The sequence below is a fragment of the Bombina bombina genome, chromosome 9, assembly GCF_027579735.1.
Source record: "Bombina bombina isolate aBomBom1 chromosome 9, aBomBom1.pri, whole genome shotgun sequence".
NCBI lineage: Eukaryota > Metazoa > Chordata > Amphibia > Anura > Bombinatoridae > Bombina > Bombina bombina.
Genome location: NC_069507.1, coordinates 164,863,885 through 164,878,556, shown reverse-complemented (window position 1 = coordinate 164,878,556; position 14,672 = coordinate 164,863,885). Strand labels below are relative to the sequence as shown.

Sequence of the window (14,672 nt, the reverse complement as noted above, 5' to 3'; positions counted from 1 at the left end):
TCAGTGAAGACCTTCAATACATTAAGTAGGGAATTCAATATTCCTAATAAATATTTCTGTGCCTACTTGCAAGCTGGGAATTATATCTTCAAATTAGTGGCAGAATTTGGATGGAATTGGTCCTGAGGCCCCATCGAAAGCTGGATTGTGTTGTTCAAAAATTTATTTTTTTTAAATTTCATATTGGTATCATCTTATTTCCCAGAAGGGTGAGTCAAATTTGACAGAATTGTCTCAGAAGTGGGGAATGTAATTCACCAACACATTGATCAGGGTACTATTAAAAGGTCAATTCTAACAACGTAATTTATTACACTATCCTCAACTTGGAGAGAGTCCCATGTTAAACTACTTTATAGGACTTATTATACTCCTGCTAGAGGAGTGAAATGGGGTAACCACAATTTTAACAAATGTCCAAAATGTTTACTTCCAGCAGCAACTCTGGTTCACATGATCTGGGATTGTCCTAGAATAAAACAATTATGGCAAAAAATGTAATATTGGATTGTCAATGTCCTGAAGGTTTCCCTAGGAACCTTATCTTTAAGATAAATGGTGTTTTTATGGGAAGATGTTCAGAACCTTCAAGATAATAAGATCACAGTTATTATTATTTTGGCAACTAGATATTTATTTATTTTTAAATGGAAAGAGGGCAAAATTCCCAGTATCTCCGTAATTAAAAACTTTCTGAAAAAACAATGCATAATAGAACAACATGATCTGCCGCTTTTTTAAGAAATGGGCACCCTTCATTAAAATTTTACCTTCAAGGGAAATTGTTTATTTGATTTTCCCCTTTCGAAACTCAGAAATATCCTTTTGGGGATATGGTAGAGGGATTTTTTTTCCCCCCTTTTTTTCTGGTTGTTAGATTATGAATCCATTTATATAATAGCAGAGGTTATGCTATGGAACTACATATTATGTTTTGTTTTTGTGTATTCTATAGGGGGGGAATATGGTAAAAAACTGCCAAATCTTGGTTATGATGAAAACTGTTATATTTTATAATATCTTGGAATATTGCTGGAATTAAATATTGCCACTCACCTAGATTACGAGTTTTGCGTTGCAGTAAACGCAGGAATGCACTATTGGGAGTCGTGTCGGTATAGTTATATCGCAAGCATTTTAGCCTGTAACGCAACGTCAATCCTGCACACAAAAAAATGACGTTTTTGTGTGGGATTTCCATAGCGCCGGTATTACAGGTTGTGCGGTGAGGCTAAAATGCTTGCTTTACAACCTATACCGACACGATTCATACCGCCATCTGAAAGCAGTAGTTATGGATTTTGTGTAACAAAAATGTTTCACAAAACTCATAACCAAAGTGTTACAAAGTACACTAACACCCATAAACTGCCTATTAACCCCTAAACCGAGACCCTCTCGCATCGCAAACATATATTAAACATATTAACCCCCAATCTGCCACCCACCCACATCGCGGCTATTAATTAAACCTATTAACCCCTATTGCGCCACTCCCTAAGATCGCCGCCATTATAATAAAGTTATTAACCCCTAATCTGCCGCCCCCGAGCTAACATTAAACTATAAATTAACCTAACCTTACTATTCTAATAAAATTAAAAAAACTACCAATTAAAAATCTAAATTACAAATTAAAAAAAACTAACACTATGAAAAAATTAAAACAAATCTAAATTACAACTAAAAAAAAAAACAAATCCTACGAAAAATTTTAAAAATCTAAGTTTACCAAAAATAATAAACACTAAAATCACAAAAAATAAAAACAGATTACAAAAAATTAACGAAATTATCAAAAATAAAAACAATTACACCTAATCTAATAGACCTATAAAAATAAAAAAGCCCTCCAAAATAAAAACACCCCCTAGTCTACAATAAACTACCAATAGCCCTTAAAAGGGCCTTTTGTAGGGCACTGCCCTAAAGAAATCAGCTCTTTTACCTGTAAAAAAAAACACAAAGTCCCCCAACATTAAAACCCACCACCCAACCAACCCCCCAAAATAAAAAACCTAACTCTAAAAAAAACTAAGCTACCCATTGCCCCTAAAGGGGCATTTTTATGGGCATTGCCCTTAAAAGGGCATTTAGCTCTTTTGCATTGCCCTTAAAAGGGCATTTAGCTCTTTTTCAAATTGTCCATCCCTTTTCTAAAAAAAAAAACACCCCAAAAAAAAAAACTAACGCTAACCCCAGAAGATCTATTCATGGATTCTGATGTTCGGACATCCAGGTGGCGAGAAGTTTTCATCTAGGCGGCGAGGTCTTTATCCATCCCGGGGGGCGTCTTCTATCATCATCCTGGTGGCGCAAAGTGGAGCCATCCTGGAAGCTGATCCCATCCTGCGCAGAGCGTTCTCTTCATATGGTTGCCGCCCTACACTGAAGTTGAATGCAAGGTAGCCATTTAAAAATTGCGTCCCTTGCATTCCTATTAGCTGATTTGATTCTTCAAATTCAAATCAGCCAATAGGATGAGAGCTACATAGGACAAGACCTACTGAAATCCTGTTGGCTGATTTGAACAGCCAATAGGATTTCAGTAGCTCTCATCCTATTGGCTGTTTTGAACAGCCAATAGGATTTCAGAAGCTCTCATCCTATGGGCTGTTTTGAACAGCCAATAGGATTTCAGTAGCTCTCATCCTATTGGCTGATTTAAATTTGAAGAATCAAATCAGCCAGTAGGAATGCAAGGGACGCCATTTTGAAATGGCTACCTTGCATTCAACTTCAGTGTACAGCGGCGACCAAATGAAGAAGATGCTCCGAGCAGAATGGGATCAGCTTCCAGGATGGCTCTGCGCCGCTGGGAATGAGGATAGAAGATGCCCCCGGGATGAAGACCTCTCCGCCTGTATGAAGACTTCGCCGCCTGGATGGAGGTGGATGTTTGGACTTGAGAAACCGTGAGTAGATCTTCTGGGGTTAGTGTAAGTTTTTTTTTTTTTTTTTTTTTTGGGTGTTTTTTTTTTTTAGATTAGGGTTTGGGCAATTTGAAAAAGAGCTAAATGCCCTTTTAAGAGCAATGCCCATACAAAAGCCCCTCTAGGGGCAATGAGTAGCTTAGGGTTTTTTTTTAGAGTTAGGGGTTTTATTTTGGAGGGTTGGTTGGGTGGTGGGTTTTACTGTTGGGGGACTTTGTATTTTTTACAGGTAAAAGAGCATATTTATTTAGGGCAATGCCCTACAAAATGCCCTTTTAAGGGCTATTGGTAGGTTATTGTAGGCTAGGGGGTGTTTTTATTTTGTAGGGGCTTTTTTATTTTTATTAGATTAGGTGTAATTGTTTTTACTTTTAATAATTTCGTTAATTTTTTTGTAATCTTAGTGTTTTTTATTTTTCGTGATTTTATTGTTTATAATTTTTGGTAAACTTTTTTCGTAGTGTTAGGTTTTTTTAAATTTGTAATTTAGATATTTTAACTGGTAGGTTTTTTTTTAATTTTATTAGAATAGTAAGGTTAGGTTAATTTATAGTATAATGTTAGGCTTATTTTTATTTCACACACGTTTTTATTTATTTAAATAGAGTTATATTGTAATTTTAATTTAAAGTTAGGAGGGAGTTAGGTTTAGGGGTTAATAGTTTAATTTAGTGTTTTGCGATGTGGGGGGATGGCGGTTTAGGGTTTTATAGGTTTATTTAGTGGCATCGATGTTGGAGAGCGGCGGAATAGGGGTTAATAGCTTTTATTAGTGTCGGCGATGTTGGGGGTGGCAGATTAGGGGGTTAATAACTTTTATAGTGGCGGTGATGTCAGGGAGCAGCGGAATCGGGGTTAATAACTATTATAGTGGCAATGATGTTGGGAGTGGCAGATTAGGGGTTAATAACTTTATTTAGCGTCGGCGATGTCAGGGACGGCAGATTAGGGGTGTTTAGACATGGGGAATATGTTAGGGTGTTAGGTTTAAACGTACATTTTTTTCCCCATAGACATCAATGGGGTTGCGTTACAGCGATCGCCATTCCGCACTTCAGGTGTTAGTTTTTTTCTAACACTCTCCCCCCATTGATGTCTATGGGAGAAAGCGTGCATGAGCATGTCAAAGCAACTCTTGGATTTTGTGCAGTATGGAGCTTAACGCCACCATATCGCAATCACAAGGAGGCTTTTCAGAAACTTGTAATAGCAGCGATATGAAGAGTGAAATAACTCAACTTTTGTTGCGTTCGTTTTGCACCCTGCGCAAAACTCATAATCTAGGTGATTGTGACTTAGATGTTTATGTAACTATGCTACAAATTACTGAGTAGTACAGCAATGTAGAGTGATATATTGTTTTTTGTATTATTGTTTACTCATTCTTTGTGCAACTATGTATGTTTTCTATGTACTTTGGCACACTTTCTGTTGTTAATGAACAATATCTTGATTTGGTCAATAAACAAACTTTTTTTAATCTGTATGCTCTGTCTGAATTATAAAATAAATGTATTGGGTTTTATATAAATTATATTTTAATTTAAAGGGACACTGAACCCAAATGTTTTCTTTCGTGATTCAGATAGAGCATGCAATTTTAAGCAACTATCTAATTTACTCCTATTATTAATTTTTCTTCGTTTTCTTGCTATCTTTTTTAAAAAAAGAAGGCATCTAAGCTAAGGAACCAGCTAGTTTTTGGTTCAGTTCCTGGACAGCACTTGTTCATTGGTGGGTGAATTTATCCACTAATCAGCAAAAACAACCCAGGTTGTTCACCAAAAATGGGCCGGCATCTAAACTTACATTCTTGCTTTTCAAATAAAGATACAAAGAGAATGAAGAAAATTGGGTAATATGAGTAAATTAGAAAGTTGCTTAAAAATGCATGCTCTATCTGAATCACAAAAGAAAAAATTTGGGTTCAGTGTCCCTTTAAAAAAAAATGATTTTCTTTTTTTTCCCATTAAAGCTTGTATTACTTTATATTTATCTCACTGATGAGTTTGTAAGGTTTGTAATTACTTTTAGTGATAATTTACAATGCAATTAATATAATTAGTTGCAAGAAAGTTCCATAAAATTAGTCCAGTAAATGTTATGACTATTATAATTATGAAAGAACTGTACTGGATCAACTCATTCTTTGTGAAAGGGATACTGGGCTCATTGAATTAAATGGATTATATGTTTATTAATTTTTTATTTATTTTTTTACTATTTGGTTAAAAAAAAAAATCTGATGCGCATTTGTCTTTGTTAGTGCTGTTGATAAAATGTAAATCATACTAACGGCTAGATTATGAGTTTTGCGGTATGGGTGAAAAATCAGCGTTAAGGCTCATAACGCTGCTTTTTCACTACCGCTGGTATTACGAGTCTTGCAGGTTTAGAGGCACCGCACACTTTTTTGGCCGTAACGCAAATTAACTTGCGCACTTTGCGTAAAGTCTTTTTTCAATGGGACTTCCATAACGCCGATATTACAAGCTTTTTCTGGGAGGCCAAACAGATTCGTAACGCAATCTAAAGTCAGTATTTATGAGCTTTACGTTACAAATCTGTAGCATAAAACTCATAATTAAAGTGCTAAAAAGTACACTAACACCCATAAACTACCTATTAACCCCTAAACCGAGGCCCTCCCGCATCACAAACACTAAAATAAAATTATTAACCCCTAATCTGCCGCTCCCGACATCGCCACCACTATAATAAACATATTAACCCCTAAACTGCCGCACTCCCGAATCACAAACACTAGTTAAATATTATTAACCCCTAATCTGCTGTCCCTAACATCGCCGCAACCTACATTACAGTTATTAACCCCTAATCTGCCGCCCCCAACGTCGTTGCAACTATACTAAGGTTATTAACCCCTAAACCTAAGTCTAACCCAAACCTTAACACCCCCCTAACTTAAATATAATTAAAATAAATCTAAATAAAACTTACTATCATTACCTAAATTATTCCTATTTAAAACTAAATAAACCCTAAGCTAGCTACAATATAACTAATAGTTACATTGTATCTAGCTCAGGGTTTATTTTTATTTTACAGGCAAGTTTGTATTTATTTTAACTAGGTAGAATAGTTACTAAATAGTTATTAACTATTTACTAACTACCTAGTATTTTTTTTAAAGGTAAAAGAGAGCTGATTTATTTGGGGCAATGCCCCGCAAAAGGCCCTTTTAAGGGCTATTGGTAGTTTAGTTTAGGCTAGGGTTTTTTGTTATTTTGGGCGGGCTTTTTTATTTTGATTGGGCTATTAGATTAGGTGTAATTAGTTTAAATATCTGATAATGTCTTTTTTTAATTTTGTGTAATTTAGTGTTTGTTTTTCTAATTTAGGTAATTTCACTTTATTTAGGTAATTTATTTAATTGTAGTGTTAGTGTAACTCAGGTTAGGTTTTATTTTACAGGTAAATTTGTATTTATTTTAGCTAGGTAGTAAGAAAATAGTTAATAACTATTTAGTAACTATTCTACCTAGTTAAAATAAATACAAACTTGCCTTAAAATAAAAATAAACCCTAAGCTAGATACAATGTGACTATTAGTTATATTATAGCTAGCTTAGGGTTTATTTTATAGGTAAGTATTTAGTTTTAAATAGGAATAATTTAGGTAATGATAGTAATTTTTATTTAGATTTATTTTAATTATATTTAAGTTAGGGGTGTTAGGGTTAATAAATTTAGTATAGTGGCGGCAGATTAGGGGTTAATAAATGTAGGTAGGTGGCGGTGATGTTAGGGGTGGCAGATTAGGGGTTAATAATATTTAACTAGTGTGTGTGATGCGGGAGTGTGGCGGTTTAGGGGTTAATATGTTTATTATAGTGGTGGCGATGTCCGGAGAGGCAGATTAGGGGTTAATAAGTATAATGTAGGTGTTGGCGAAGTTGGGGGCAGCAGATTAGGGGTTAATAAGTGTAAGATTAGGGGTGTTTAGACTCGGGGTTCATGTTAGGGTGTTAGGTGTAAACATAAATTTAGTTTCCCCATAGGAATCAATGGGGCTGTGTTACAGAGCTTAGCTTTGCTTTTTTTGCAGGTGTTAGACTTTTTTTCAGCTGGCTCTTCCCATTGATGTCTATGTGGAAATCATGCACAAGCACGTAAGACCAGCTCACCGTGGCTTTCAGCAGCGCTGGTATTGGAGTGCGGTATGGAGCTCAATTTTGCTCTATGCTCACTTTTTGCCTGATAACGCCGGGTTTATGAAAACCTGTAATACCAGCGCTGTAGGGAAGTGAGCGGTGACAATAACGTGCAAGTTAGCACCGCACCCCTTATACCGCAAAACTCGTAATCTAGCCGTTAATACTTTTTCTTTGTTTTCTGAAGCTTTATTTATATGCTATAGTTTTATTCAATCATGTTTCTTTATGGGTCCAAATGATCTAAAGCTCTCCGCTCTGGCAAGATTATCTAAGAAGTCTCCTCAATACTCAAACATTTTTAGAAATACAATTTTTAGCTTGATAGACGTTTATCTTACTATGAAGGTTTCTAGATGTGAAGAAGAGACACATTACAATAAATGCTAAAAAAAAAAAGCCCCCACCAATATTTGAGTGATTTTTCTTCATGCCATTAAATTTTTAATCATCAGACTTTATAAAAGAACACACAAAGATTATAGTATTTTACATCCACTAGAATATTGTTCTTTCAAGTCAAAATCCAAGAATTTAGGGGCATTATTTAAGTGGTCTGATGACCTTTCATTACGATAAATTTTAAGAAGTAACAGGGGAATCCCCTGGTGCACACCTTTACAAGACAAATCGGTCCGCACTTACTGGTATTTGGCACAACAGTATTTTATTTTGTCCTACAACAATTAAAATAGATTTTTCACAAAATAAATTAGAATATAGAATTTTTAAAAATCCAGTAATAACCATGTTTTGAAGCAAGCTACGCAACAGGATATAAATAATGAAAGTATACGTGTATTGAGTGTGACACAGAGAATATATATACAGGTATACCTCACTTTACAGCACTTTGCTAATACAGCGCTTTGTGGAGCTGAAGTTCAACTTCTAAGGATTTTAAAAACAGTGCTGTAATCATCGTGAGATTGCGAGAAAAGTGACTGGCACCATTTTGTTATGCTTAGTTCACTCTGTTTACAGCATTACAGTGCAATCTGTGTCTCGGTGTTATAGTCTGGCAAATTGTACGCCAGTTATTGTCACTATTTTACAGGTACAGTTTTTATTAAATACTAATTGAATGCTGAGCTAGTGTTAAACTAAACGTAGCACTATTGCACCCCTAATATATGTTAGTTCATACATGTTTTCAAGTTTTTAAACACAATGGCAAGTGAAAAGAGAGCTAAAACTGCCTTGTTTCACTTTAAGGCGGTTTTCACTGTACAGCGGGGCTCCGGTCCCTAACCCGCTGTATGAGTGAGGTATACCTGTATATGGATTTCTAATAAGTTACCTACCCTTCAAATTAAATAAACTATTGTGTTCTCTACTTTTATGTTTCATTCAGTTCAGTATTATTTAATGGGAATCACTCATTTTTAGCTCGGTGTATGGGTCCATGATAGTTATTTGCTTTTACCAATATAACCTGGCTGAACCATGCTCTCATTTGCCATGAATACATAAAAAAATAAAATAAAAAACAAAGAATTATCTATGCATAAGGATCAATAGCTGCAAGCATGTATCTTAGAAGTATTTTTTTTGTATGCTAAGTATGTATAGTTTAGTACATTCTCTTACATGAAATATATCTACAGTATATCCAGAACGGTGGAATAGAAGATCTGGTTAGACCACTGCTTGCCATCCTAGACCGGCCAGAGAAGCTTTTGCTATTAAGAGACATCAGGTATGTATCTCTGTGTCACTAAACATATAAAGTCCTGCAAATTTAGATATTTTTTTTCTGATTGAGGTGTATGGGATGATACCTTTGCTTGCGCTAAGGTGCATCAATCAAACTGGTTGGGGAAACTATTATGTTTAGTTTGAGTAATCTACTTGCCAGAGCTACGAACAATTACTTGAGATTATTAAGATATTGAGATCATTTTAAAATGCCCCCCTTGATAAAAACAGCCCATTGCACATGCACGAAACACGTGCACATGCGGGATCGACATGGATCCCTTAGTTGAAGCTGGAATTTATGTTTGGGTGACGTCAGGGAAAGGAGGGGTCATGCGGTCATTACAAAATGGCCGGAGTAGGAGAAGTAAGTGTTTTTACTTGCTTGGGATGATATCTTTGCTTGAGCTAAGGTGCATCAATCAAACTGGTTGGGGAAACTATTATGTTTATTTTGAATAATCTACTTGCCATAGCTGCAAACAATTACTTTAGATTAATGAGATATTGAGAACATTTTAAAATGCCCCCCTTGACAAAAACGGACAATTGCGCATGCACGAAACATGTGCACGCATGGGATCGACACGGATCCCTTAGTTGAAGCTGGAATTTCTGTTTGGGTGACGTCAGGGAAAGGAACGGTCAGGCGGCCATTACCAAATGGCCGGAGTAGGAGAAGTAAGTGTTTTTAATTGCAAAGTATTTTTTTAACCAAATTGGGCTACAGTTTGCTGTAAAACTCATTACTTGCATAATCTAAAGAAGTTATAATAATTTTTGGGTTGACTTTCCCTTTAAAGGGATATGAAACCCAAAACATTTATTTCATGATTCAGAGAGCATGTGATTTTAAACAACTTTCTAATTTACTTTTATTATATATTTTAATTCATTTTCTTGGTATCTTTTGTTGAAAAGCAGGGATGTAAGCTAAGGGGTCAGCCCATTTCTGGAGCACTATATAGCAGCAGTTTTGCAAGAATGTTATCCATTTGCAAGAGCACTAGATTGCAGCAATATTTCCTGCCATGTAGTGCTCCAGATGCCTACCTAGGTATCTCTTCAACACAGAATATCATAGTGTAATGAGATGCAGGACACAGCATAGAAGGTACAACAATGCTATTTTATTGCAGAGCATATAAGTATACAGACTGCACAACACATCAGACTTAGTCATTGCGACATAGACTATAATGGCTATAAGCCACGCCCTCATCCAGTGACCTCACACTCCCACTCTCATCACATCTTCCCCTTTTTCAAAGGATAAAACATAAAATTTTTTTAGAGTACAACAAATAACAAGGTATACAAGAAGCATAAAAAAATTGCTTTGTTTAGTGTACAACAAATAAGAAGTTATAAGAGAATATATATGAACAACAAGATATACAATCCTGTCTTGGACATCGGGGTAGACTACCCTAGTCTTGCTGAGGGGGAAGTTACCCCTCTTAAAACAGGGGATAACACCGGCGGTGGCAATGAGGCATCCAGTCCAAAACTCTCAGGTACTGGCTGAAGATGTCTTCTATTTCGACGTGTGACTGTCCCTCCTTCAGTAAGGACTACATAAGACCTTGGTTCTGGAGAGCGTCCTATTACGATAGCAGGCGTCTTTCATGACTTCTCATCACATCCAGTTTAACTCTGACATTTTGGCCCACATTTAGCTCCTCCAAAGGCCTCACAGACACCTACATTACAAGTTGTGCATTACGGTTTTAACGCTGAAAAAAATGGCAATTTCAGTGTTAAAACAGTATCACAGCCATTACGAGTCATGTCGTATAGCTATACGGCAAGCATTTTAGCCTCTAACGCAACGTCAATCCCGCACTCAAAAAAATGATTTTTGTTGTGTGGGATTTCCATAGCGCTAGTATTACAGGTTGTGCAGTGAGGCTAAAATGCTTGCGTTACAGCCTATACCGACACGATCCATACCGCCATCTGACAGCAGTAGTTATGGATTTTGTGTAACAAAAATGTTTCACAAAACTCATAACTAAACTGTTACAAAATACACTAACACCCATAAACTTCCCATTAACCCCTAAACTGCCATCCTCCCGCATCGCACACTACTTAAAATGTATTAACCCCTAATCTGCTGCCCGCCCACATCCCCACCACTATAATAAAGTTATTAACCCCTATTCCGCCACTCCCCGACACCAACTAAACCTATTAACCCCTAAACCACCAGCCCCCCAAATCGCCACTAATAAATAAACCTATTAACCCCTAAACCTATCACCCCTAACTTTAAATTAAAATTATAATATCCCTATCTTTAAATAAATAAAAACTTACCTGTGAAATTAAAAAAACCTATGTTTAAGCTAACAATTAACCTAACATAACTATTATACTAAACTATTATACTAAAATTAAAATAACTACCAATTAAAAAAAATAAATTACACATTTAAAAAAAACTAACACTATTAAAAAAAATTAAAATTGAAAAAAATAAAAAATACTAAATTATGAAAAATAACAAACGAAATTATCAAAAATAAAAACAATTACACCTAATCTAACAGCCCTATAAAAATAAAAAAGCCCCCCCCCAAAATAAAATAAAAAAACTAGCCTACAATAAACTACCAATAGTCCTTAAAAGGGCCTTTTGTAGGGCATTGCCCTAAAGAAATCAGCTCTTTCACCTGGAAAAAAATACAAAGACCCCCAACAGTAAAACCCACCACTCAACCAACCCCCCAAAATAAAAAACCTAGCTCTAACAAAAACCTAAGCTACCCATTGTCCTGAAAAGGGCATTTGTATGGGCATGGCCCTTAAAAGGGCATCCAGCTCTTTTACATTGCCCTGAAAAGGGCATTCAGCTCTTTTACCTGAAGCCCAAAACCCTAATCTAAAAAAAAAACACCCAAAAAATAAAACAAATAATAATAATTTTAACCCCCGAAGATCCACTCACAGTTTCTGAAGTCGGGACATCCATCCTCATCCAGGCGTCAAGAAGTCTTTATCCAGGCGGTGAGAAGTCTTCATCCAAGCGGCATCTTCTATCTTCATCCCGGCGGGCGGAGCGGATCCATCTTTGAAGATATCCGGCGCGGAGCGTCCTCTTCATAGGGTCACCGCCGTACACTGGATCTTCAATGCAAGGGAGCCTTTTCAAAATGGCGTCTCTTGCATTCCTATTGGCTGATTTGATTCTTGAAATTCAAATCAGCCAATAGGATGAAAGCTACTGAAATCCTATTGGCTTTTCAAAACAGCTAATAGGATGAGAGCTAATGAAATTCTATTAGCTATTCAAATCAGCCAATAGAATTTCAGTAGCTCTCATCCTATTGGCTGATCTGAACAGCCAATAGGATTTTAGAAGATCTCATCCTATTGGCTGATTTGAATTTCAAGAATCAAATCAGCCAATAGGAATGCAAGGGACGCCATTTTGAAAAGGCTCCCTTGCATTGAAGATCCAGTGTACGGCGGTGACCATATGAAGAGGACGCCTTGATGAAGACTTCTCGCCGCCTGGATGAGGATGCATGTCCGGACTTCTGGATCTTCGGGGGTTAGTGTTATGGGTTTTTTTTTTTAAATTGGGTGTTTTTTTTTTTAGATTAGGGTTTTGGGCTTTAGGTAAAAGAGCTGAATGCCCTTTTCAGGGCAATGTAAAAGAGCTGAATGCCCTTTTAAGGGCAGTGCCCATACAAATGCGCTTTTCAGGGCAATGGGTAGCTTAGGTTTTTGTTAGTTTTTTTTATTTTGGGGGGTTAGTTGGGTGGTGGGTTTTACTGTTGGGTGTCTTTGTATTTTTTTACAGGTAAAAGAGCTGATTTCTTTAGGCCAATGCCCTTTTAAGGGCTATTGGTAGTTTTCTGTAAGCTAGGGGTTTTTTATTTTTGGGGGGCTTTTTTATTTTTATAGGGCTATTAGATTAGGTGTAATTGTTTTTATTTTTGATAAATTCGTTTGTTACTTTTTGTAATTTAGTGTTTGTTATTTTTAGTAATTTAGTGTTTGTTATTTTTTGTAATTTAGTATTTTTTGTAATTTTAGACTTACATTTTTTAGTAGTGTTAGGTTTTTCTTAATGTGTAAATAAGTTTTTTTAATTGGCAGTTATTTTAATTTTAGTATAATATTTTAGAATAATAGTTATGTTAGGGTAATTGTTAGTTTAAACTTAGTTTTTTTTAATTCACAGGTAAGTTTTATTTATTTTAAGATAGGGATATTGTAATTTTAATTTAAAGTTGGGGGTGATAGGTTAATTTATTAGTGGTGATGTGAGGGGCTAGCGGTTTAGGGGTTAATAGGTTTATTTAGTAGTGGCTATATGGGGGCTGGCGGTTTAGGGGTTAATAGGTTTAGTTAGTGGCGGTGATGTTGGAGGCCAGAGGTTTAGGAGTTAATAAATGTATTATAGTGGCAGTGATGTCGGAGAGCAGCGGAATAGGGGTTAATAACTTTATTATAGTGGTGGCATTGTCGGGGAGCGGCGGAATAGGGGTTAATAACTTTTATTAGTGGCGGCGATGTTGGGAGCGTCAGATTAGGGGTTAATAACTTTATTTCAGTGTCGGCGATGTCAGGGGCAGAAGATTAGGGGTGTTTAGACTTGGGGTTTATGTTAGGGTGTTAGGTTTAAATGCAACTTTTTTTCCCCATAGACATCAATGGGGTTGCGTTACAGCGATAGCCATTCCGCACTTCAGGTGTTAGTTTTTTTTCTAACACTCTCTCCCCATTGATGTCTGTTGGGGAAAGCGTGCACGAGCACGTCAAAGCAGCCCTTGGATTTTGTGCGGTATGCAACTTAACGCCACCATATCGCATGCACAAGGAGGCTTTTCAGAAACTCGTAATGGCAGCACTATGGAGGGTGAAATAACGTAACTTTTGTTGCGTTCGTTTCGCACCCTCTAAAGCGCAAAACTCAGTAGCCCCTTTTCGCCTCTTCATCCCTCCTAAGGACCTTGTCCCGAGGAATAGAGGGGGCTGGATGAAAGACATCCACAGAGGGTAAACTAGTGCTGATCTGACGACCTAGCATCAACTGTGCCGGGCTAAAACCTGTGGTTTGGATGGGAGTCACCATAAAGGGCCAAGAGAGCTAGGTATGGATCAGATTGCTTCAGAATTAACTTGATTGTTTGAACTGCCCTTTCAGCCATTCCATTGACCTGCGGGTAATGCATACTTAATGTAGAATGAATGAAATCATGTTCACTGCTGAAAGAACTGAACTCCATGGAAGCAAACTGCATTCCGTTATCACTCACTAGCTCCATCGTTATGCCCCACCGGGCAAACAAACTTTTGAGACGAGTGATAACGGCTCATTCAGGGGTGCAATCTCTAAATACCTGGAATAGTAGTCAATCACAACCAGGTACTTCTTCCCATGAAGTTCGCAAAAATCTGCAGCTATCTTCTGCCACAGGCCTGCAGGCATCGGGGTAGAAATTAAGAGTTCTCTTCTCTGAGTAGGCCCGGCAAAAGGCACATTTTGACACAAGGCTTGCAATGTCAGTACTGATCCCAGGCCACCATACCGCCGTAGCTGCCCTTTCTCTGCACTTTGTAATGCCCAAATGGCCATCGTGAATCCTGCTTAACATCGCCTGCCGCATGCTACCAGGAATAACAATACAGTCTTGGAACAGCACCAAACCATCCAGCTCCGTGAGCTGTGATGTCTCTGACTGGTAAGAACTCAAAGACATCCAGGCTGCCCGGCTCTCGGGCCAACCTTCCTTTATGTATAAAATAACTTCTTGAAGATCTGTATCTAAACGTGTCTCCTTTCCTATTTGCTCTAGCTTCCTTGAGGAGATGGATTTCGATGCCAGAACTGAATCCATGTACACTTTTA

The 14,672-nt window shown here is 37.0% G+C and overlaps 1 protein-coding gene across 1 annotated transcript in view; it reads left to right on the top strand.

Annotated features, from left to right (window-relative positions):
* PDZD7 (PDZ domain containing 7) overlaps positions 1–14,672 on the top strand; it is a 192,844-nt gene that overhangs the window by 136,567 nt on the left and 41,605 nt on the right. Inside the window, exon 11 of the mRNA XM_053692951.1 lies at positions 8,716–8,807. Within this exon, the coding sequence (XP_053548926.1) occupies positions 8,716–8,807 (92 nt within the window). The remainder of the gene's footprint in view (positions 1–8,715; positions 8,808–14,672) is intronic.